The sequence below is a fragment of the Cynocephalus volans genome, chromosome 4 (assembly GCF_027409185.1).
Source record: "Cynocephalus volans isolate mCynVol1 chromosome 4, mCynVol1.pri, whole genome shotgun sequence".
NCBI lineage: Eukaryota > Metazoa > Chordata > Mammalia > Dermoptera > Cynocephalidae > Cynocephalus > Cynocephalus volans.
Window position 1 is genome coordinate 149,939,732 of NC_084463.1, and position 22,305 is coordinate 149,962,036.

The 22,305-nt window shown below is 35.7% G+C and overlaps 1 protein-coding gene across 1 annotated transcript; it reads left to right on the plus strand.

Annotated features, from left to right (window-relative positions):
• The first annotated feature begins 7,580 nt into the window (after window positions 1-7,580).
• On the plus strand, window positions 7,581-8,531 carry LOC134376538 (olfactory receptor 5L1-like). Its single transcript, XM_063095050.1, has one exon. It carries the CDS (start codon window positions 7,581-7,583, stop codon window positions 8,529-8,531), a length of 951 nt encoding a protein of 316 aa, XP_062951120.1.
• The last annotated feature ends 13,774 nt before the right edge of the window (window positions 8,532-22,305 follow it).

Here is a 22,305-nt window from a genome sequence, read left to right on the forward strand (position 1 = left end):
TGGAAAAGAGTGAAGGGGGGAAGATTTACTGAGAAATTGGTGAAGTGCCTCAATAAATGATTACATTGTATAATGATGAGTGTACTGAGTAACCTGACTTGAATATCACATATTGCACACAGGTGTTGACATTCAATGATATATGCCACAGATATGTACAATCATGTTTCAATAAAGAAATAATCAAGCCGACACTACCTGAGTCCAAAGAGCGTAATGAACATCACTAAAAGGTGAAAACCCTGTTAACATGTGCCTCCCAATGTGATGCAACTGGCAGTATTTCGAGCCACCTAAGAAATTATTTTCTAAAGGAACCTAAAAAATGAAGCTGAACGTATATACATTCTTGTTCTGAAAATTAGCTTAAAATAATTGATACAGAAACAAGTTAAATGACACCAAATGAAGAAATAAACCAAATACCAAAGCAGCATTCTACAAATGGTCCAATTTTTTCTTAAATAATTACCTGAACACAAACACACGTGCATTTACACACCGAGCAGTTATATAATAAAAGAAACTTTATTATAAAAACCAAATTAGTTTGAATCGATTCAAAGTAACAGGAAAAAAGATGTTTTTGAGACAATTTGGGAAATTTAAACATGGCCTGGGTATTGAATGATATTAAAAATATATTTTTTTCGGGTGCAATTTTGGTATAGGTGTTTAATCAATTGTTTATTTTTTGAATTGTTGGACAATTTTCATAAACTACTAGTGAGAGTTTTCTTAGCAAGTGGATTGATAGAGAAATATAATATACATAAACATGATCATGTTTTAATGACTCAGATTTATAGGACTAGAAGTCAGGGTACCATTGCTGGTACAAATGCCCTGATCCTTCAAGATAAAATGAACTCCACAGAGTTTTGTTTTCCAGGCTGCACACAGGAATGCTCAGACAACAAATTCATTTGGGTAAAGGAAAAGGTTAGTTTCTCAAGCAGTACTTGTAGTCACTTGTTTTGAGGCTTTCAGCTTTGGCTGAAGAAATTTTTTGTTTTGTTTTTGTTCTTTGTTTCTTTGTAATCTTCAAAAGACTAAAAGGTTTACAATAATGTTGATAAACCTTTCCAGATTTTATCATCCCCAGATATTATTGCAGACTAAAAATTATGTATCAGTAATTTCTTAGTGAAAATGGTCTAATAGAGCATTCTCTAGTGCCATCCTTTCTCCATTGTTGTTGTTCTGAAAGATACCAACTTCATGGCATAAATACAGCTGTAAAGTATATGCATAGATATAGTTAAACAGGTTTCCTTCTTTTTCCTTCTATCATAGCTAATGTCATCCTACATTGTCCATGTGACATTTTTGGAAAGATACTTTGAAAGTGTAGAACATCACCATGTACTGCAGAGAAGTTGAGTTACACTCAAAAGTGACCATCTGGTTTTCTCTGCACCACTTTTTGAAAAGGTGGTCTCTTCCCCAGTATGTAGATTTGCTACCTTTGACAAAGATCAGATGGCTATAGGCATATGGATTGATTTCTGGGTTCTCTATTCTATTTCATTGATCTGTGTGTCTATTTTTATACCATTCCATGCTGTTTTGATTATTATAGTTTTGTAATATAGTTTAAAGTCAGGTAGTTTTATGTCTCTAGCTTTATTTTTTTATTTTTATTTTTTTGCCCAGGATTGCTTTGGCTATGTGGGGTCTTTTGTTCTTTCATATAATGTCTGGATAGCTTTTTCCATCTCAGAGAAAAATGTCATTAGAATTTTGATCGGGATTGCATTGAATCTGTAGATCATTTTTGATAATATGGATATTTTCACAATGTTAATTCTGCCAATCCAAGACCCATACTTTTCACCATATACCAAAAGCAACTCACATGGATTAAATGATTAATTATACATCCTGAAGCAAAACAAAACAAAACAAAACAAAAAACAAACAAACAAACAAATGAAAAAAAAAAAAACTCCTTAAAGAAAACAGGGGAAACTCCAGGAAGTAGGAGTGGGTACGGACTTCACGAATAAGACCCCCAAAGCACAGGCAACTAAAGGAAAAATAAACAAATGGGATTATATCAAACTAAAAAGCTTCTGCACAGCAATACAAACAATCAACAGAATAAAAAAGACAACCAGCAGATCGGGGAGAAAATATTTGAAAAATATACATCTAACAAAGGATTAATATCCACAATATACAAGGAACTGACACAACTTTACAACAAAAAAACAAGTAACCCAATTAAAAAAATGGGAAAAGTAGCTGAATAGGCATTTCTCAAAGAAAGACACACAAATGTCCAACAGACATGAAAAAATGTTCAACCTCACTTGACATCCTGGAAATGCAAATCAAGACCACTTTGAGATACCATCTCACTCCAGTTAGGATGGCTAATATCCAAAAGACTGTGAATGATAAATGCTGGCAAGGTTGTGGAGAAAAAGGAAAACTCATACACTGTTGGTGGGGCTTTAAAGTGGTACAGCTTTTATGAAAAATGGTATGGAGGTTCCACAAACAATTACAGATAGATCTACCATATCACCCAACTATTCCATTACTGGGAATATACCCAGAGGAATGGAAACCATCATGCCAAGGGAATATCTGCACTCGAAAGTTTATTGCAGCTCTATTTACAATAGCCAGGAGTTGGAACCAGCCCAAATGTCCATCATCATATGAGTCGGGAAGAAAAATGTGGTATAGCTACACAGTGGAATACTATTCTCCTATAAATAAGAATGAAATTCTACCATTCACATCAACATGGATGGACTTAGAGAGAATTACATTAAGTGAAGAAAGTCAGGCACAGAAAGAGAAATATCACATGTTCTCACTTATTTATGAGAGATAAAAATAAATGAATAAATACACAAATAAACTCGGGGCTAGAAGGAAGAAGACACAACAATTGCAATTCCTTGAAGTTAATATGACAAGCTAACAGATATGAGGTTGTTGTGAGGGAGAGGGAGAAGGGAGGGAGGTTTCAGCAATGGGCCACAATAATCAACCACATTGTTGGGCCAGCCCATGGCTCAATTGGGAGAGTGCGGTGCTGATAACACCAAGGCTGTGGGTTTGGATCCCTATGTAGGGATGGCCGGTTAGCTCACTTGGGAGAGCATAGTGCTGACAACACCAAGTCAAGGGTTGAGATCCCCTTACCGGTCATCTTTAAAAAAAAAAAAAAAAATCAACCACATTATATATTGACAAAATCAAATAAATAAATAAATAAATAAAACTACCATCATTACATCTAAATAGTGGCCATAGTAAAATCTTTACTTCAAAAAAATGGAAAATGTGGTTTATCTACACAATGGGATACTACTCTGCTATATAAAAAAAAATGAAATACTGTCATTTACAGCAACATGTATGGACTTAGAGAAAATTATATTAAGTGAAATATGCCAGGCACAGAAAGAGAAATAACGCATGTGATGCTGTGTTTCTGCCTACAAAGACATCACAAAAATTATCAATCCTTTGAGAACATTTTTTTTTCCTGAAAGTGAAAATCTCTGAATCCTTCTCAACTGAATTTTCACCCAAGTTAGAGAATAAAAAATTTGTTTGGAGTTGTCTTCAGTGTTGAAAACTAATTGTCTACATAAACATATTGAAAATAAAATAAAAAGCACATAATCGTTAGCTTCACAAACTATTGAACATGGTAAATTAAAAATATCCTTCCTCTTTTCTCTACTCAATAGGTCTAGATAAAATTCTGAGAAAATCATCAGTATGGTGGAAGAAATAGATTTTCAGGTGTTTTTGTAAGGGAGAAAAAGTAATCTGGGTAATTATTTTATAAAGGCTTAATAAATTTATTTGGAATTTTAATAAGAAATTAAAGATAAGAAATATTAAAGATAAGAAATGTAGGTAACAGAGTTTTAGATACTGGAATTTGATGGGGGAACACTTTTTCTCTTGATTTCTGTTTTTCTGGGTTCTCACAAATTTACCTTTATGAATATCTGGTACTCATACAATTTTCTTTATAATTAGAACATATATAGAATGTATATTAACCTTAAATAGAATTTTAAATTTCAGACTTTCTTGGAACTTTGAAATGCTGCCATATGAACAAGGACAAACCACTGTATTTGACAATGAGAAAAAATATGTCACGTCCCAACACATGACCTGCCATCTAGCAAGGTACTTGATTTGAGTGTGCAGCCCTCTTAGACTCTCCCCTGTCAACTGATTCCATACACAAGAGCAAGACATGCCAAGATTAGCCTTGCCAGGTCTGGGAGTGGTCTGTTCTGTGGTCACGCACTTTCTCAAGTTCTGGCAAGATTACCACAAAGATTTTCCAATTCTTGCCATGTGCTAATTAAATATATCTGTTATTCATTCATTTAGAGTAAAATTGTTTAAAACCATCCACTAAAAACATTCAGAAAATTAATATAGTGTTGACCTCATTAAACCTTGTTAATGTAATATTTTATTAATATGGTGTTATTATATGTAGTTTAAGTACATTTTATTACAATCTTAGAGCTTCATATTTATATTATTAAATGTATGGATAATGATCCAAATATCAATTCCTAGCAAACTTTAAAAATTTAAATTAACTTTAAAAGCACCTTCCATTTGTTTAAGTCTAAGATATACATACAAACAAAGAGGCTTTGCTGTAAGTGGGAGGCCCGGATGATATAGGGCTTCACCACCAGTGATGCTCTTCATAGATGGTCTTTTGCCTTTGTTGTCATGAGACTCTGTCCTTCAAGATAGATGTATTTTGTGACAATAGTTTGGGGCTCACTAAGAACAAAATGAACAGTTATTAACAACAACCTACTATATATTTCAGTATGTGAACTACAGCATATATACTCATGTGTATATACATACACAAACACACTCATACATTACACAGACATTCATACAACACAGGTGATATGCATGGACTGTATTATTTAGACTAGATATCCAATACCATTCTTTTCCATGAAAATAAATTTACAGTTCATCCTGAACTCTGGATGTTATTTTGTTAGGTTATTATATGTACCATTTTGGATGGCCTCCCCCTACCGCTTATATCCCATAATGATCAATAATTGTTTGAGTCCCAAGATAGGATAGTTTTCTTGATATCTTGTTGACATCCACAGAGATCAATAATTGTTTAGCAGGCTAACAGAACATGGGCCCCAGGGATACACAAGCACAAACATAAAACCTATAACACTTTTCCATCACAGCATCTTCAGAAATAGGAAGCAACGTCGATCTCTCAGGTTGGTTGGTTGGGCGTACTTTGTGGTTTTTTTGAGAGCTGAAAATGTTGTTTGTTTTTCCCAATGGAGGTAATTCTTCAGTCGTATGTAGAAGAAGAAGGGATTGTAAAGAGCAGTAGTAGTAGAGTGTTAAGACATCTATCTTTTCTCCCCCTCTTAGTTACAGAATATTTTAAGATCTGCCATTTTTTGATCACTCCCTTATGAAAATATTTTTCCCTTTGTGTATTAAGGGGTAATCTCAGAAATCTAGGAAATTTAATCTGTGGAACCAAATATCTTGTAGCAGCTGTTAGTGTGAGAGGAATAACAGTGTGAACAAATTGGGATGAAGGCTTGTTCTCTCTCCTTTTTTCTTCCTCCTCTCTCACACTAACCCCCTCCATGGAACCTAACAAAGGCTTCATGGAGATTCTCCAGACAGTCCCTTTGATGCTGAGGATGGCAGTAAGGAGGTCCATGTGACTATTAATGGAGGAACAAAGACACATGAGCTACTTCTGGAGCAGAAAGGAGAGAAATTACTGTGGCTTTGTGCAAGCACTCTGAAATGTCTCTTTATGGCAGGTTTCTCGATTATGGCACTATTGACATTTTGTCCAGATAGTGTGTCACAGGTGGGAATGTGTTGTGATTGGGACCATCATGTGCACTATACGTGTTTAGCAGCATCCCCACTGCATGTGAGCAGCACCCCTTCTCTGTTGTGACAACAAAAAAATGCCTCCAGACATTGACAATGTCCCATTGAGATCAAGGTCTCTCCTGGTTAAGAAGCACTGCTCTATGAGCAATTAACAGCCTGATTTTTCATCCTTGGATTTGAAAACAGGAGATGATTTTCAAAATTATACACTATTTTGAACTCCCAGAAAGACACATAACTCACACTTCCAGGCCATTTGAAGACAGAAAATCTTATTATCATAATAACTATTTGTTTTCACACTGGGATTTAGAAATTTTCATATCCTGCACATCTTTCAAATCAGTTGAGGAATGGGAAAGATACTGGGCTGTGTTGGTCTCTAGTCTAGATTCTCTGTCCTCTCAGATTACCCAACCGGTGCCTCTGCAGTCATGTACATATCTGCCAATGGCAAGGGAGAAGGAGAATAAATAAGAGGTTTATCACCCTCTCTTTGTACTTGTTATGTGTCAATAGCCTTGAAAATATGTGTCTAATTAAAAAATTTCCACCCTCCTCTCCCACTCCGCCTCATAATACTTAAGTTTTGTAAGAATAGAGACATTTAAAGATTCCCTTTTTAAAACAAATAGAGGATAAATAATTTATGTTTCTGGATGTTGCTAAATTGAAAATACAGTGCAATGTATGTGTGTATTTGCAGTGTTCCAACTGTACAATATGACTTACTTTTTTTTTAACTTTGCATTTTATCACAGTCATTTTTCATGTCATTAAACATTATTTAAAATGATCATTTTAATATCTGCCTATTTTCCATGACATGTGCACCACAAATTTGACCATTCTCCTTTTATTTGATGCTACTTCTTAATTTTAATACTGAAATACAACAGTGGGAATTTTAAAAATAATTTTCAATGCACATCTTTAATCACTTCAAATAAAATCAAAGAATTAAATTCATCTAATAAATAGATCTTTCTAAGGGTGAAGAGTCATAGTTACTAAGAGATTGTACTAAACAATAAAAATGTCCTAAATCAAGGCCAATACTGAGATTATAATTAATTAGGCAACTATACTAATTATATGGAAAATTGCTAACTTAGAGTTTAAAAACTACTTGCTTCACATAATATCTGCATAGAAAACATACACTTGTGGGCAAGCAAACTCAAATAAGCATATCTTTCAGCATTTCAGTGTTAAACTTAGAGAAGAGTAATACATAGTTTGAGAATTATTTCTGAAGAACCAAATAATAGAGTGTCAATTAAAGAGTCTTCTCCCCCCCAAAATAGGATTTGAATTTGATAGATCAAAAGGGCTAATTACATTATACTTTAATCTCTTTCCTAATGAATCAGTGCCAAGATCTCAATTGTGAAAGACAACTTCAAAAAATATATATAAGTTCTTATAAATGTTTATGTTTATGTATGATTCTTGAAGTAAACTGTGAGTTTTATGCATCTGTAATTATACAATATCTGAATTTTTCATAAATTTTAAAATAGAAGTCCCAATCATGTCTGGTAAATAACTATCTTACTTCTTCTAATATCTTTTTACAGGAGAGACCCAAAACTAAATTTTAGATCATGTAATGGAGAATAACGTATTTGTTTTTTTCCTCCAACACCAAATAAAGTGGAGACATGGGTGAGGAGAACTGCACCACTGTGACAGAGTTCATTCTCCTTGGCTTATCTGATGACCCTGAGCTGAAAGTCTTCCTCTTCTTGCTGTTCCTTCTCATCTACGGAGCCACGGTTTTGGCCAACCTGGGCATGTTTGCACTGATTCGAGTCAGCTCTCACCTCCACACCCCCATGTACTTTTTCCTCAGCCACTTGTCCTTTGTGGATTTTTGCTACTCCTCAACCATTGTGCCAAAGATGCTGGCTAATATATTAAACAAGGACAAAGCCATCTCGTTCCTGGGGTGCATTATGCAATTCTGCTTGTTTTGCACATACGCGGTCAATGAGTCCTTTCTACTTGCTGTGATGGCCTATGACCGCTTTGTGGCCATCTGTTACCCACTGCTCTACATGGTCTCCATGTGTGAGAAGCTCTGTGGAGAGCTGGCATCTTGCTGCTACCTCTGTGGATTGGTGTGTTCTCTGATTCACTTGTGCTTGGTTCTTGAGATCCCATCCTATAGATCAAATGTGATTAACCACTTCTTCTGTGATCTTCCCCCTCTCTTAAGTCTCGCTTGCTCTGATGTTACTATGAACAAGGTCCTTCTTTTCATTCTGGCCACTTTCGTTGAGATCATGACCATCGTGATCATCCTCAGCTCCTACTTGTTTATTCTCATCACCATCCTGAGGATGCACTCGGCAGAGGGAAGGTGCAAAGCTTTTTCCACCTGTGCCTCCCACCTCACAGCCATCATTGTCTTTCATGGGACAGTCCTTTATATTTATTGCCAACCCAGTTCAGGCAATGGTGGGGATGTGGATAAAGTGGCCACAGTGCTCTACACTGTAGTGATTCCCATGCTGAACCCCCTAATCTATAGCCTGAGGAACAGGGACGTGAAAGAAGCTCTAAAAAAAGTGGTTGGATCCAAATTATATTCTTTGAGAAAATGTTGTTAGCAAGACTCAGAGTTCCAAAGTGGAAGTCGGGCAGGTGGGAGTGGGGATTACTAGGCAAGTTGCAGTGTTTGAATGGACAGAAGAGACGGAGGCAGGTAGTCATGAGCTACTTTTTTGATTCACTTATCTTTTTGTCTCTTAAGTTTAAAAGAGTAGGACTGAAGATATTTCAAAATGTTCAGCCGCTTCTTTGTTTTTCTTCAATCTGTAATGTATTAAATGGATATGGGTAGTGGCACTGTTTAGACAAGACCTTTAGTCTGCTGTAGAATCTTCATAAGTCTAACCGAGAGCTCATAAGGTCACACTTTACTTCAGTATTCCTTATGGAATCTACTACTTCTTTCAAAATAAAATTTATGTTACTTTATAATGAAGATAACACCATTGCAAACTGTGTGTAGAGAATGGGAAATCCATACATGTATATATATATTTTTCATTTTTTGTCTTATGTTTATTATTTATCATTTTTTAAATTTGTTGGTATTGAAGTGTTCTGTGTTATGGAACTTTGGTTACTGCATCATCTTAAATAGAGAAAATAATAAATGTTCCACCAGATTCTTAGGAATATTTAATTACAAAAGTTGGGAGTATGTTAAAGGAGTGCAGAATAATTCTTAGAAATAATAGTGTTTAAAAAGTTTAGAAAATCATTTAAAAACTATTATTATGAGTGGCAGAATTTCTGAGTTAAGCCTGTTCTCTCATTTCATCTTTTCTCCTTATCTTCGTGCTATCTCTGCAATCCAATGTGGGTGAAATGTTAACTGTCACTTACATGTTGACTCCTAAGTTCTGTTCATGTTCTTTGCATGTGTGTTTGGTCTTCCTGATATGTCCATTTTTCCACCCTTGTCCCACATACCTAAACCACATCTCTTCATTCGGTGCCTGTTCATATTTACCATTAACACTTTCTTTTTAACTCCATTATGATTTATGTTAATTTCAACATCTCCTGTACTTGTTTAAATGAGGCTTCTCTTCTTATGTCTATAATAATGCTAGGAAACTAGTAGATCATAGCTTTAAACTAAAGTCCCAAAGTTTTAGACTATATAGGAAAGAATTGTCAAGTACTGAAGGTGTTATGGATATGTGTTCCAACATCTTGCTAGGTTCTTATATATCTGTGCCTTGATATAAATGCTACCAGTCATAATCCTGGTTTAATTATAATTTTAAAATGTTATGTCTTCACATATTTCATGAAAAAATCCCTGATAGGTATAGTTTTTCTGCTTTGAGTTCATAGCTATAAACTGAAGTTCCTTAATTCTAATGAAGAAACTGATGTGTTTGTGAAATTGTTCACAAAAGTCAAGATGATGGAAGTCAATTAGTGAACTAATAAAAAGGAATTATGTGTTTTTACAATATCCTTATTTTAAAACACTACTGGTACTTCTAATGTTTTCCAAATGTAAGAAAATTCTCTCTCTCTCTCTCTCTCTCTCTCAAGCTATCTATAACTAACAGTTTGGCAAAATGTCATTTAAAACAGAAGTAAAAGCATTTGTTTTCTCCCTATTCGATCCCCCCCAAATTTAATAACTAAGTATTCTTATTATTATGATGATAATGTGGCTATTTTTATAAGTTCAATGAAATTAACTCTCTCCCTTTATAACGGGATGTAATTTAAAACTTTGGATATAAGATAGCATGTCTCACTTCCAAGTTGCTGATCTCTCATTCATGTTTGCCCTAATTTGGCCTAAACTGCTGCTTCGTCCTGCTGTTCATCTTTTCCCCTGACCTGGGACAGATCACTGAAAGAAAGTGAACCAAGATGCTTCTTTCAATCATCACATGGGAAAGAGCCTTCCCAACACTGAGAGATTTATACCAAGAAAAGTAAGAGTTTTTCTATCAAGATGTTTATCATCAATGCTTTTATGAGGAATGCCTTGATCATAAAGGTGGAAATAATGTCTTCTCTACAAAAGCAGTTCTCTAAATTTTCCTGGCCTTAAAGAGGGTGTTTGTAACGTGGATGAGACACCCTGTTCTTAAACAAAGACTTGTAACTGATCAAATACTTTACAAAAGACTAGAAGCTTTGAAAGCAGTAATGTCCTAGACAGTTTAACATCAACAAACTCTCTGGACTCAAAATCAAGTGTTACATGGAGCAAAATCCCTTTCTGGAGTTTCAACAATTGGTAATTACACCCAATTCACAGCACCTGTAATGATGCAACAACAGCTGCCCTGAGAGACAGGACATCATCAGTCTGTACCTTAAGTAAATTAAAAGGACTTACCATGCTAAATGATACCAACTTTGCTTTAAATGCTTCTTTCTTAACTGTGCTAATCTGATCTATAGCTTTTGCCTTTTCTTTTAAATAAATAAAATAGGGGCAGATGTAGAGGATTCTTAAAGCAAATGTACTTCACAGGGCCTGCTTTTTAAAAGCCTTGCAGTTTCAAATACTGACCTTGCTGAGGACTGGACATTTTCATCAGGCTATAAAGTCTCTGATGTAAGATAAAGATTTGTGGCACAGAAAGGTTGCTGGCTCAAAGATAGACTAGTTACTGATTAATGTGTAAAGATACCAGAAAATTCATGGAGGGAGAAGGAATGTTTGCTAAGATCAGGCTTTTGTTCATGGATCACTTAATTACCTTAATAGAATGTCATCTGACTTGTTTCACTGAAAGTTACCAGCCTATATTGTTAAACTATAACCCCACCTATATTCTCTTCCAGCAACTTCCTGGTCTGGAAAATAAATGCAGGAAGAGAACCCCAATTTGTGGTAAATTTCCCAAGGAAGGGATGCCTCTTGTTTGAGGGTTCTGGGGGAGATTAACCACATTGGGGTTTCTCACTGCTCAGAAGAGTTGGGCTTTGAGTAATCCTTTGTGGCTCCATCACCCAGGGGAAGTGGGGTGACAAATCCAATCCATGGGAGGCAAAGTAACAATCATATACTTCATTCGGGATATTATAGAAATCCATGTCAAAAAAATTTCAATTTGATGCATTTTTAATAAAATGCTTTCAAAAATATTGTTATTATATTCAATGCTGAAAGAATAGTTGGATTATAGTGTCAGAAGCTGGTAAGGAAAGTTGTATCTAAATGGCAATTGCTGACAGTGGGAATAAACAGAAAGAGACATTTTGGAATTCCTGCTTTTCATTTTTCCTGACTGAATTTCCAAGAGTTACAAGCCTCAGGATATAAAAGGATAAAAAACCCACAAGATATGGGTGGTAAAGTAATGGAAAAATGAAGATTTTGTAACATTAAATGAAAAGATTATATGAAATTTTGAATTTAAATCTGAACATTGCACTTAAAACTAGAAAGAGTCCAGGTTAAACTCCCAGACCATTTCGTTTTGTTTTGTTTTCTTCATACTATAAACATGAATGCAGTTGATTTATTCAATCTGAGTCATCCTCCCAGTTACATATCTTAATTCACTCAGAATAATATCTTAACGACTTTCACAAAATTATTACCATATTTTAGGAATGGCTGTGTTCTCTGTGCATGTTTCTGTATCTGTTTTATTTGTTAAATAAACACATGGTGTAAATTTTGCACTAAAACTTATTTTGAGATGGGTAAGGAAGGCACATATTTAACTGATCCTGCATCCTTCTAGGTTGTTATAGCTTCCTGTATTTATTAAACATAAAGTGTACATACGACCCAATGTCGGTACTCTTCAAGAACTAAGGTGAGAATATATTTAATAAATGTTTAACACATCTCCAAAATTATGATAGGGTATAGAAAACTGGAATGATTGTCCATGATCTGTAATATAAATGGAAACTGAAGTTATAATTAAGGTAATCTAGGCAGACTAAGAGTCCTCAATTAAGGCAAGAAATGTGGTCAGGGGTAAATTAGATTGAAAGTCATACAGACAGGAATGTGAAAAAAGAAAAATCAAGAAGGGCATAAAGTATAGTAAGCAATGAACAGTCTTCAAGTTTGCCCAAACATTCTAAATGAATAATCATGGGTTGTGTGGCTTTCCAGTGCACCATGGACAAAGTTGAGCATGTTGGTGATTTGGTCTGACTCAGTTCAAACTATTAACTACAAGTTCTAAGTTATGAGATATATAGCGATTAAAAGCAGTTTCCTGAATTGATAGCCTCTTGGTCTGGACAAATTTCCCTGGGATTTTGGGTCTAGATCTCAGTACAGATATCAGCTCAGGAAGCTGATAATGTTATGCCCAGTGTATTGAGTAGATCCTCTGAGATATTTAGTACCTAGTGTAAGTAAATGAAACAAAGAAAGAAACAAATAAAAACATGAAAGATGTTTACCTAGGAAAAATCAAGAGGACTAGGTTAAGCATCTTGAAATATTTGAAAGTCTATATTGTGAAAGAGAGCAAATCAGACTTTTTTTTATTAACTCTGTAAATAGAAACATATCTAATAGGACTTGAAAATTACAAGAAAATTGAATACTGCCAAAGGAAATCCTAAGATAAATATTGAAATATAAAATTGACTATGATGGTAATGTTGTGGTTTGTTACAGTGACAGGGTTTGAAGACAAGTCATTAGATGTGAACATAGAAGCTTAAATGTAAGAAATGGACAGTAGAAGCATAGATAATGAAGACTGAACACAAGACATGTGAAGATAGTCAGGAATCTGCATCAGCTGTGTCAAGTCTCTGTGCCTGAGATTATCAGTGGTAAATTGGATGGCAGGTGGTCTTTGTTACAGACAAGGCTAATGTTCTAGTTCATGGATGTTCTCAAAGTGATGACATCATAGCTATTGGGTCTCCAAGTCTATTTCTAAATTCATTCTTGTTCTTGAGGTTTAGTCATGTGAAATTTCAAATATTCCGACTCCTGCTTGTATATAAAAGCAAAAAGTTCATATTTTTCAACATTACATATTCTGTCATTTATCCTTGGCTACCAAAGCAGAGTTTGTCACATAAAAAAAAAAAAAAGGTTCTTAGTTGATTCTGTACTTACTATTACATTTAAAGCAAAATGTTTTTGTAGTTAACAATTTCTGATTAATAACTGGTTCTTTAGTTCTGTTTAATGCAATATCCACAGCAAACAGACTGCCTAATAAGCAGAAGACAATTAATGTGAAACTGTGAAGAATATCTCCAACATTCTTTCTCAAGAGACAGTTTTATATCATTGAGAATTTTGTGCCCTGTAATGACCGTATGGTGGATTCGATTAGACTTAACAGTGGAAGTTCTGAGATCGCTTAAAGATCCTCTTAAGTACATGCTCTGTGAATCCTTAACAGGATGAACCTAGAATAGGTAAAAATTCAATATACTAACACAAAATTGTAAGTATCTGACAAGATACACGTTTCTCCAAAGAGATTTACTATTACGGTTTTCTTTATATATTAAGAGTATCTAATCTTCCCAAGGCCTCTCTGCCATGATTGCATGGCCAGTATGATTTGCTCAATGCTTTTCTGATTGTGCTTTATGTCTGTCTTACATTTCTCATGTAATTATATTTTATCATGGAGCATTCAATGCTCTAATTATCAAATACATTAAAATAAAATTTATATAAAATATCAAAATAAAGTACACATTTATTATTATTATTATTTTCCAAATAAGGAGTTTATTGCCCATAATGAAAATGTTAGTGAGTTGTCAAATAAGACTGTAAATGAAGCAGCGCACTCATGAATACAAACTTACTACATTTGTCTTTGCTAGTTAACATTGAGTCTCTCCTGAGTTCCTCCCACCCACCTTCTCAAGTTCTGCTGCTCAGTTTTTTTTTTTTCTTTTCTTTCTAAACCAAGGGCCATGAAGCTGGAAGAGGAAAACAAGAGCTCTGTGACCACATTCATCCTGTTGGGCCTCTCGGATTATCCCCACCTCCAAACACCCGTCTTCCTGGTGTTCTCAGCAATCTACAAAGTCACTCTGGTGATGAACTTGAGTGTAATTGAGGACATAAGGATCAATCTAACTTCATATACCCATGTACTTTTTCTTCAGCCATCTATCCATTCTGCATATTTGATATTCCGGTGTATTTGCATCCAAACTGCTGGAATTCTTAGTTGTGGAAGAGAAAACTATCTCATTTACTGGATGTATTGTACAATTTTTCCTTGGCTGTACAGTTGAGATTACAGAAATGTTCATATTAGCAATGATAGCTGATGATTGACTTGTGGCTGTTTGCAATCTCCAACTCTACACAGTTGCTATGTTTCTTAACTCTATGATCTGCTCGTAGCTGGAATTTTTATGTGGGATGAGCGCTGTTCCTTGACATTTATTCTTCTTATTATTTTTTTTATACCTATCTACTATGGATTTAAAAATATCGATCACTTTGGACATGAGTTCTGTGCCATCCTCTATTTATCCTGTGCTGGCCCCACTTTCAGCCAGATGGTGAGTTTAGTTATCTCTAATTACAGTGACGCTTATAGTCTCCTGATCATCTTCACCTCCTGTGTCTTCAAAGTTGTCACTGTCATCCAGATGCCTTCCACTGGTGGATTTGGATAAGTGTTCCCCACCTCTGCCTCCCGACTGTCATTACCATCTTCCATGGGATCATCCTCCTTCCTTATTTTGTGCCCAATCCAAAATCTCATGTGTCCTGGTCAAAGGTGCCAGTGTGCTGTTTATAATCATGATCCTCATGCTGAATCCCCTTCTCTACAAGCCCTAGGAACAAAGATCTGAAAGAGCCTGTCAGGAATGTAATAAACTTCAAACATGTATATTTATTTATGTCCCAATTCTGTTTCTTTTTTATATGATTTGCTGATGATAGTTTGGTTTTGTTAATAATTATTCTTTAAATCAAATAGCACTGCATATGCCATGATTTTTCATGCTTATAATGTACTACAATTATCTCTCACTTAATGTGAATATAGAGCATTCTGATTTACTCAATCTCAGGAGGTTTCATAAATATGTGTGTGTGTATAAATTTTGATATATATATATATATACATTTATATATATATACATATATTTATATATACATATAAATTTTGATATATATATATTTATACACACATACATATTATATATATTATGCATTATATATACATATATATATATATAAATATATAAATGGACCCTATGGACATCAGGATTAAAAAGAGTTTTCTCCAGTTAGGGACTTATGAAAGATGGGACTCATGTTATGGTTTAGCTTTAAGTTGTTCTTAATAAAAGTGCCACAAACACACGTAACGTCTTCATTTCCTGGATCCACAGCCAAGTCTTTGTCGCCAACTCTTATGACTCAGCCAGGAGCTAAAAAACAGCATTCGTTTCACCTTGCAAGTTTATTTCAAGTCCAATGATGACCTTGAAGTTTACATTATGAAACATATCTGACTATAAGCAAACTGCTGAAAATATTACTACTCTCTATATTCATCACTCACTTTTTTTAGTACCAATGTAATATATTTGAAAGTGTCGTAGTAATGCTGTATATGAAAAAAAAAGTTTAATTTACTTCTAACAATATTCCATTACTGAGTGGTACAAAGGCCAAGATTAATCAAATGTATCTTTGATCACCCATTCTCACAATAAATTTATCCCTCCTACCAGTGTTCTTATCAGTAAGTGATATGCACATCTACTAGGTAGCTTAATCAAAGGAGAAAATATTATTTATAATTCTGTAGCCTCTCACAGATATCTGTTGATAAATTGCATTGCTTCTATTTGCAATATAAATCTACTTCTTCAGGTGTCTGCTTTCTTAGGCGTCACTGTCATTGAGTCTGTCTTTCGCAGTTGATACTAAATTAATCCATTCTCCTTATTTACTAAACTTATGTGAACTGCTAATCACAGATTGTCTATTGAGATGTCTAAAATTTATAATAATTATCATTGTCCAATATTTTTCTTTTTTTTTTTTTTTTTTTTTTTTTAATTTTATTTTGTCGATATACATTGTAGCTGATTAATGCTCCCCATCACCAAAACCTCCCTCCCTTCTCCCTCCCCCCCCTCGCCCCCAACAATGTCCTTTCTGTTTGCTTGTTGTATCAACTTCAAATAATTGTGGTTGTTATATCTTCTTCCCTCCCCCCCCGATTTGTGTGTGTGTGTGTGTATGTGTGTGTGTGAATTTATATATTAATGTTTAGCTCCCTCCAATAAGTGAGAACATGTGGTATTTCTCTTTCTGTGCCTGACTTGTTTCACTTAATATAATTCTCTCAAGGTCCATCCATGTTGTTGCAAATGGCAGTATTTCATTCGTTTTTATAGCTGAGTAGTATTCCATTGTGTAGATGTACCACATTTTCCGTATCCACTCATCTGATGATGGGCATTTGGGCTGGTTCCAACTCTTGGCTATTGTAAAGAGTGCTGTGATGAACATTGGGGAACAGGTATACCTTCGACTTGATGATTTCCATTCCTCTGGGTATATTCCCAACAGTGGGATGGCTGGGTCGTATGGTAGATCTATTTGCAATTGTTTAAGGAACCTCCATACCATTTTCCATAGAGGCTGCAACATTTTGCAGTCCCACCAACAATGTATGAGAGTTCCTTTTTCTCCGCAGCCTCGCCAGCATTTATCGTTCAGAGTCTTTTGGATTTTAGCCATCCTAACTGGGGTTAGATGGTATCTCAATGTGGTTTTGATTTGCATTTCCCGGATGCTGAGTGATGTTGAGCATTTTTTCATATGTCTGTTGGCCATTTGGATATCTTCCTTAGAGAAATGCCTACTTAGCTCTTTTGCCCATTTTTTAATTGGGTTGCTTGTTTTCTTCTTGTAAAGTTGTTTTAGTTCCTTATATATTCTGGATATTAATCCTTTGTCAGATGTATATTTTGCAAATATTTTTTCCCACTCTGTTTGTTGTCTTTTAACTCTTTTAATTGTTTCTTTTGCTGTGCAGAAGCTTTTTAGTTTGATATAATCCCATTTGTTTATTTTTCCTTTGGTTGCCCGTGCTTTTGGGGTCGTATTCATGAAGTCTGTGCCCAGTCCTATTTCCTGAAGTGTTTCCCCTACGTTTTCTTTAAGAAGTTTTATTGTCTCAGGGTGTATATTTAAATCCTTAATCCATTTTGAGTTGATTTTAGTATACGGTGAGAGGTATGGATCTAGTTTCATTCTCCTGTATATTGATATCCAGTTATCCCAACACCACTTGCTGAAGAGGCAGTCCCTTCCCCAATGAATAGGCTTGGTGCCTTTGTCAAAGATCAGATGGCAGTAAGTGTGTGGGTTGATTTCTGGATTCTCTATTCTATTCCATTGGTCAGTGTGTCTGTTTTTATGCCAGTACCATACTGTTTTGGTTATTATAGCTTTGTAGTATAGCTTAAAGTCAGGTAGTGTTATGCCTCCAGCTTTATTTTTTTTGCTGAGCATTGCTTTGGCTATTCGTGGTCTTTTATTGTTCCATATAAATGTCTGAATAGTTTTTTCCATTTCTGAGAAAAATGTCTTTGGAATTTTGATGGGGATTGCATTGAATTTGTATATCACTTTGGGTAGTATGGACATTTTCACTATGTTAATTCTTCCAATCCAAGAGCATGGAATATCTTTCCATCTTCTTGTATCCTCTCTAATTTCTCTCAGCAGTGGTTTGTAGTTCTCATTATAGAGATTTTTCACCTCCTTGGTTAACTCAATTCCTAAGTATTTTATTTTTTTGGTGGCTATTGTAAATGGGCAGGCTTTCTTGATTTCTCTTTCTGCATGTTCACTATTGGAGAAAAGAAATGCTACTGATTTTTGTGTGTTGATTTTGTATCCTGCTACTGTGCTGAAATCATTTATCAATTCCAACAGTTTTTTTGTAGAGGTTTTAGGCTGTTCGATATATAGGATCATGTCATCTGCAAACAGGGACAGTTTGACTTCATCTTTTCCAATCTGGATGCCCTTTATTTCCTTCTCTTCTCTGATTGCTCTGGCTAGTACTTCCAACACTATGTTGAATAGGAGTGGTGAGAGTGGGCATCCTTGTCTAGTGCCTGTTCTTAAAGGAAAAGCTTTCAGCTTTTCCCCATTCAGGATGATATTGGCAGTGGGTTTGTCATATATGGCTTTAATTATGTTGAGATACTTTCCCTCTATACCTAACTTATAGAGGGTCTTTGTCATGAATGAGTGCTGAACTTTATCAAATGCTTTTTCAGCATCTATAGAGATGATCATATGGTTCTGGTGTTTGAGTTTATTAATATGGTGTATCACATTTATTGATTTGCGTATGTTGAACCAACCTTGCATCCCTGGGATGAATCCCACTTGATCATGATGAATAATTTTTCGTATGTGTTGCTGTATTCTGTTTGCTAGTATTTTAGTGAGGATTTTTGCATCTATATTCATCAAGGATATCGGCCTGTAGTTTTCTTTTTTGGTTATATCTTTACCTGGTTTTGGTATCAGGATGATGTTTGCTTCATAGAATGAGTTTGGGAGATTTGCGTCCGTTTCAATCTTTTGGAATAGTTTGTAAAGAATCGGTGTCAATTCCTCTTTGAATGTTTGGTAAAATTCTGCTGTGAATCCATCTGGTCCTGGGCTTTTCTTTGTTGGGAGCCTTCTGATAACAGCTTCAATCTCCTTTATTGTTATTGGTCTGTTCAAATTTTCTATGTCTTCACGGTTCAGTTTTGGGAGCTTGTGTGTGTCCAGAAATTTATCCATTTCCTCCAGATTTTCAAATTTGTTGGCGTATAGTTGTTTATAGTAGTCTCGAATGATTCCTTGTATTTCAGATGAATCAGTTGTAATATCGCCTTTTTCATTTCTAATTTTTGTTATTTGAGTCTTCTCTCTTCTTTTTTTTGTTAGCCATGCTAATGGTTTGTCAATTTTATTTATCTTTTCAAAAAACCAACTTTTTGATTCGTTGATCTTTTGAATTGTTTTTTGGTTTTCAATTTCATTCAGTTCTGCTCTGATCTTAATGATTTCTTTCCGTCTGCTAACTTTAGGATTGGATTGTTCTTGTTTTTCTAGTTCTTTAAGGTGAAGTGTTAGGTTGTTCACTTGCCATCTTTCCATTCTTCTGAAGTGAGCATTTAATGCAATAAATTTTCCCCTCAATACTGCTTTTGCAGTATCCCACAGGTTTTGGTATGATGTATCATTGTTTTCATTAGTTTCAATAAACTTTTTGATTTCCTGCTTGATTTCTTCTTGGACCCATATGTCATTAAGTAGAATGCTGTTTAATTTCCATGTGTTTGCATAGTTTCCAGAGTTTTGTTTGTTATTAAATTCTAGTTTTAATCCATTGTGGTCTGAGAAGATACATGGGATAATTCCAATTTTTTTGAATTTATTGAGACTTGATTTGTGACCTAATATGTGATCTATCCTGGAGAATGATCCATGTGCTGATGAGAAGAATGAATATTCTGAGGTTGTTGGGTGGAATGTTCTGTAGATATCTGCCAATTCCAATTGGTCCAGAGTCTTGTTTAGATCTTGTGTTTCTCTACTGATTCTTTGCCTAGATGATCTGTCTAATATTGACAGTGGAGTGTTCAGGTCCCCTGCTATTATGGTATTAGTGTCTATTTCCTTCTTTAGGTCTAATAGAGTTTGTTTTATAAATCTGGCTGCTCCAACATTGGGTGCGTACATATTTATGATTGTTATGTCTTCTTGATGGATCAGTCCTTTTATCATTAAGTAGTGTCCCTCATTGTCTCTTTTTATGGTTTTTAGTTTAAAGTCTATTTTGTCAGATATAAGAATAGCCACTCCTGCTCGTTTTTCTTTTCTGTTTGCATGGTAAATCTTTTTCCATCCTTTCACTCTTAGTCTGTGTGAATCTTTATGGGTGAGGTGGGTCTCTTGTAGGCAGCATATAGTTGGGTCCTGCTTTTTGATCCAGTCAGCCAGTCTGTGTCTTTTAATTGGGGAATTTAAGCCTTTAACATTAAGAGTTGTTATTGAAAGGTGTTGATTTATTCCTAGCATTTTATTGGTTGTTTGGTTGTCTTAGGTGTCTTTTGTTCCTTGCTTTCTGATTTACTGTTTGGTTTCTTTGTTTGTTGGTTCCTTAGGTTGTAGATAGTGTTTTTGTTAGCTTGTTTTCTCTTCATGAATGCCATTTTTATTGTACTAGCGGGTTTAGATTTTTCTTAGGTTTTTATGGCAGTGGTAGTTATTTTTCGGGAACCAAACCCAGTACTCCCTTGAGGATTTCTTGTAAGGGTGGTCTTGTGGTAGTGAACTCCCGCAGTTTTTGTTTGTCTGAGAAATATACTATTTGCCCCTCATTTCGGAAGGATAGCCTTGCAGGGTAGAGTATTCTTGGCTGGCAATCTTTGTCTTTTAGTATTTTGAAAATATCATCCCATTCCTTTCTAGCTTTTAGGGTTTGTGATGAGAAGTCTGATGTTAACCTGATTGGGGCTCCCTTATAGGTGATTTGACGCTTCTCTCTTGCAGCTTTTAAGATTCTCTCTTTGTCTCTGAGTTTTGCCAATTTGACTATGACATGTCTTGGAGAAGGCCTTTTTGGGTTGAATACGTTTGGAGATCATTGAGCTTCCTGGATCTGAAGATTTGTGATTTTTCCTATACCTGGGAAGTTTTCTGCCACTATTTTGTTGAATATGTTTTCAATGGAATCTCCATTTTCCTCCCCTTCTGGAATACCCATGACTCAGATATTTGAGCGCTTGAGGTTGTCTGATATCTCTCTCAGATTTTCTTCCATGTCCTTGATTCTTTTTTCTTTCTTTTTGTCTGCTTGTGTTATTTCAAACAGCCCATCTTCAAGTTCAGAGGTTCTCTCTTCAACTTCGACAAGCCTGCTGGTTAAACTCTCCGTTGTGTTTTTTATTTCGCTGAATAATTTCTTCAGTTCAGCAAGTTCTGCTACATTTTTTTTCAAGACATTGATTTCCTTGTATATTTCCTCTTTCAGATCCTGTATACTTTTCCTCATTTCATCATGATGTCTAGCTGAGTTTTCTTGTATCTCATTCAGTTTCCTTAGAATTATCACTCGAAATTCCTTGTCAGTTATTTCAAGGGCTTCTTGTTCTATAGGATCTAGAGTATGAGATTTATTAACTTTTGGTGGTGTACTTTCTTGATTTTTTGTATTTCTGGTGTCTTTTTTTTGGTGTTTATTCATTGTGGCAGGGGGTTTCACAGTCCACCGGTTTGAGACTAATGACTAACTAGGATGTTGCTGTGGTTGCTAATTTGGTATGGCTCCCGCCGTGACTGCTCAGTTGGCCTCTAGTGTCTTGTGTGTGTGGTTGCCTCGGGTCTTGGGCTTCTCCGGGGATCCACCTTTCTGGTCAGCTTGTACTCTGCTGGGCTGGTGGATCACGTACCACAGGGTGTGTGATCTCTGTTGAGCTTTCACTTTCTGTACAGGACTTCTCCCCGTTCCGTGTGCTCTGGCCCAGGCTGTTAGATCGTGCAGTGGCGACCCCACCGGGTGTGTGGTTTCTGTCGAGTCTCCGCCTCCCTGGCCGCACGTCTCCCCCCTCTGTGCACACTGTGCTGGGCTGGGGCGTGTCTTCTGCACCCCTCGTCTATCAGCTGGGCCTTCAAGACCCTGCTCAGCACCGCCTCGCCCAGGAAGTCTATCAGGTTTCTGCTAGGCACAGACAACCGGTCTCTCTGGGTGCCTTTGTAGCACTGTGTAGATCTTTCTCGGGTCTTGTTCACCTTTGTATCCCCCCGGTATAAACCGAGTCTAGTGCCAGCCTGCAGCCTGCTCTCCGGCAGGTTCAAGCGGACCTGGGAACTCTCCTACCACACTA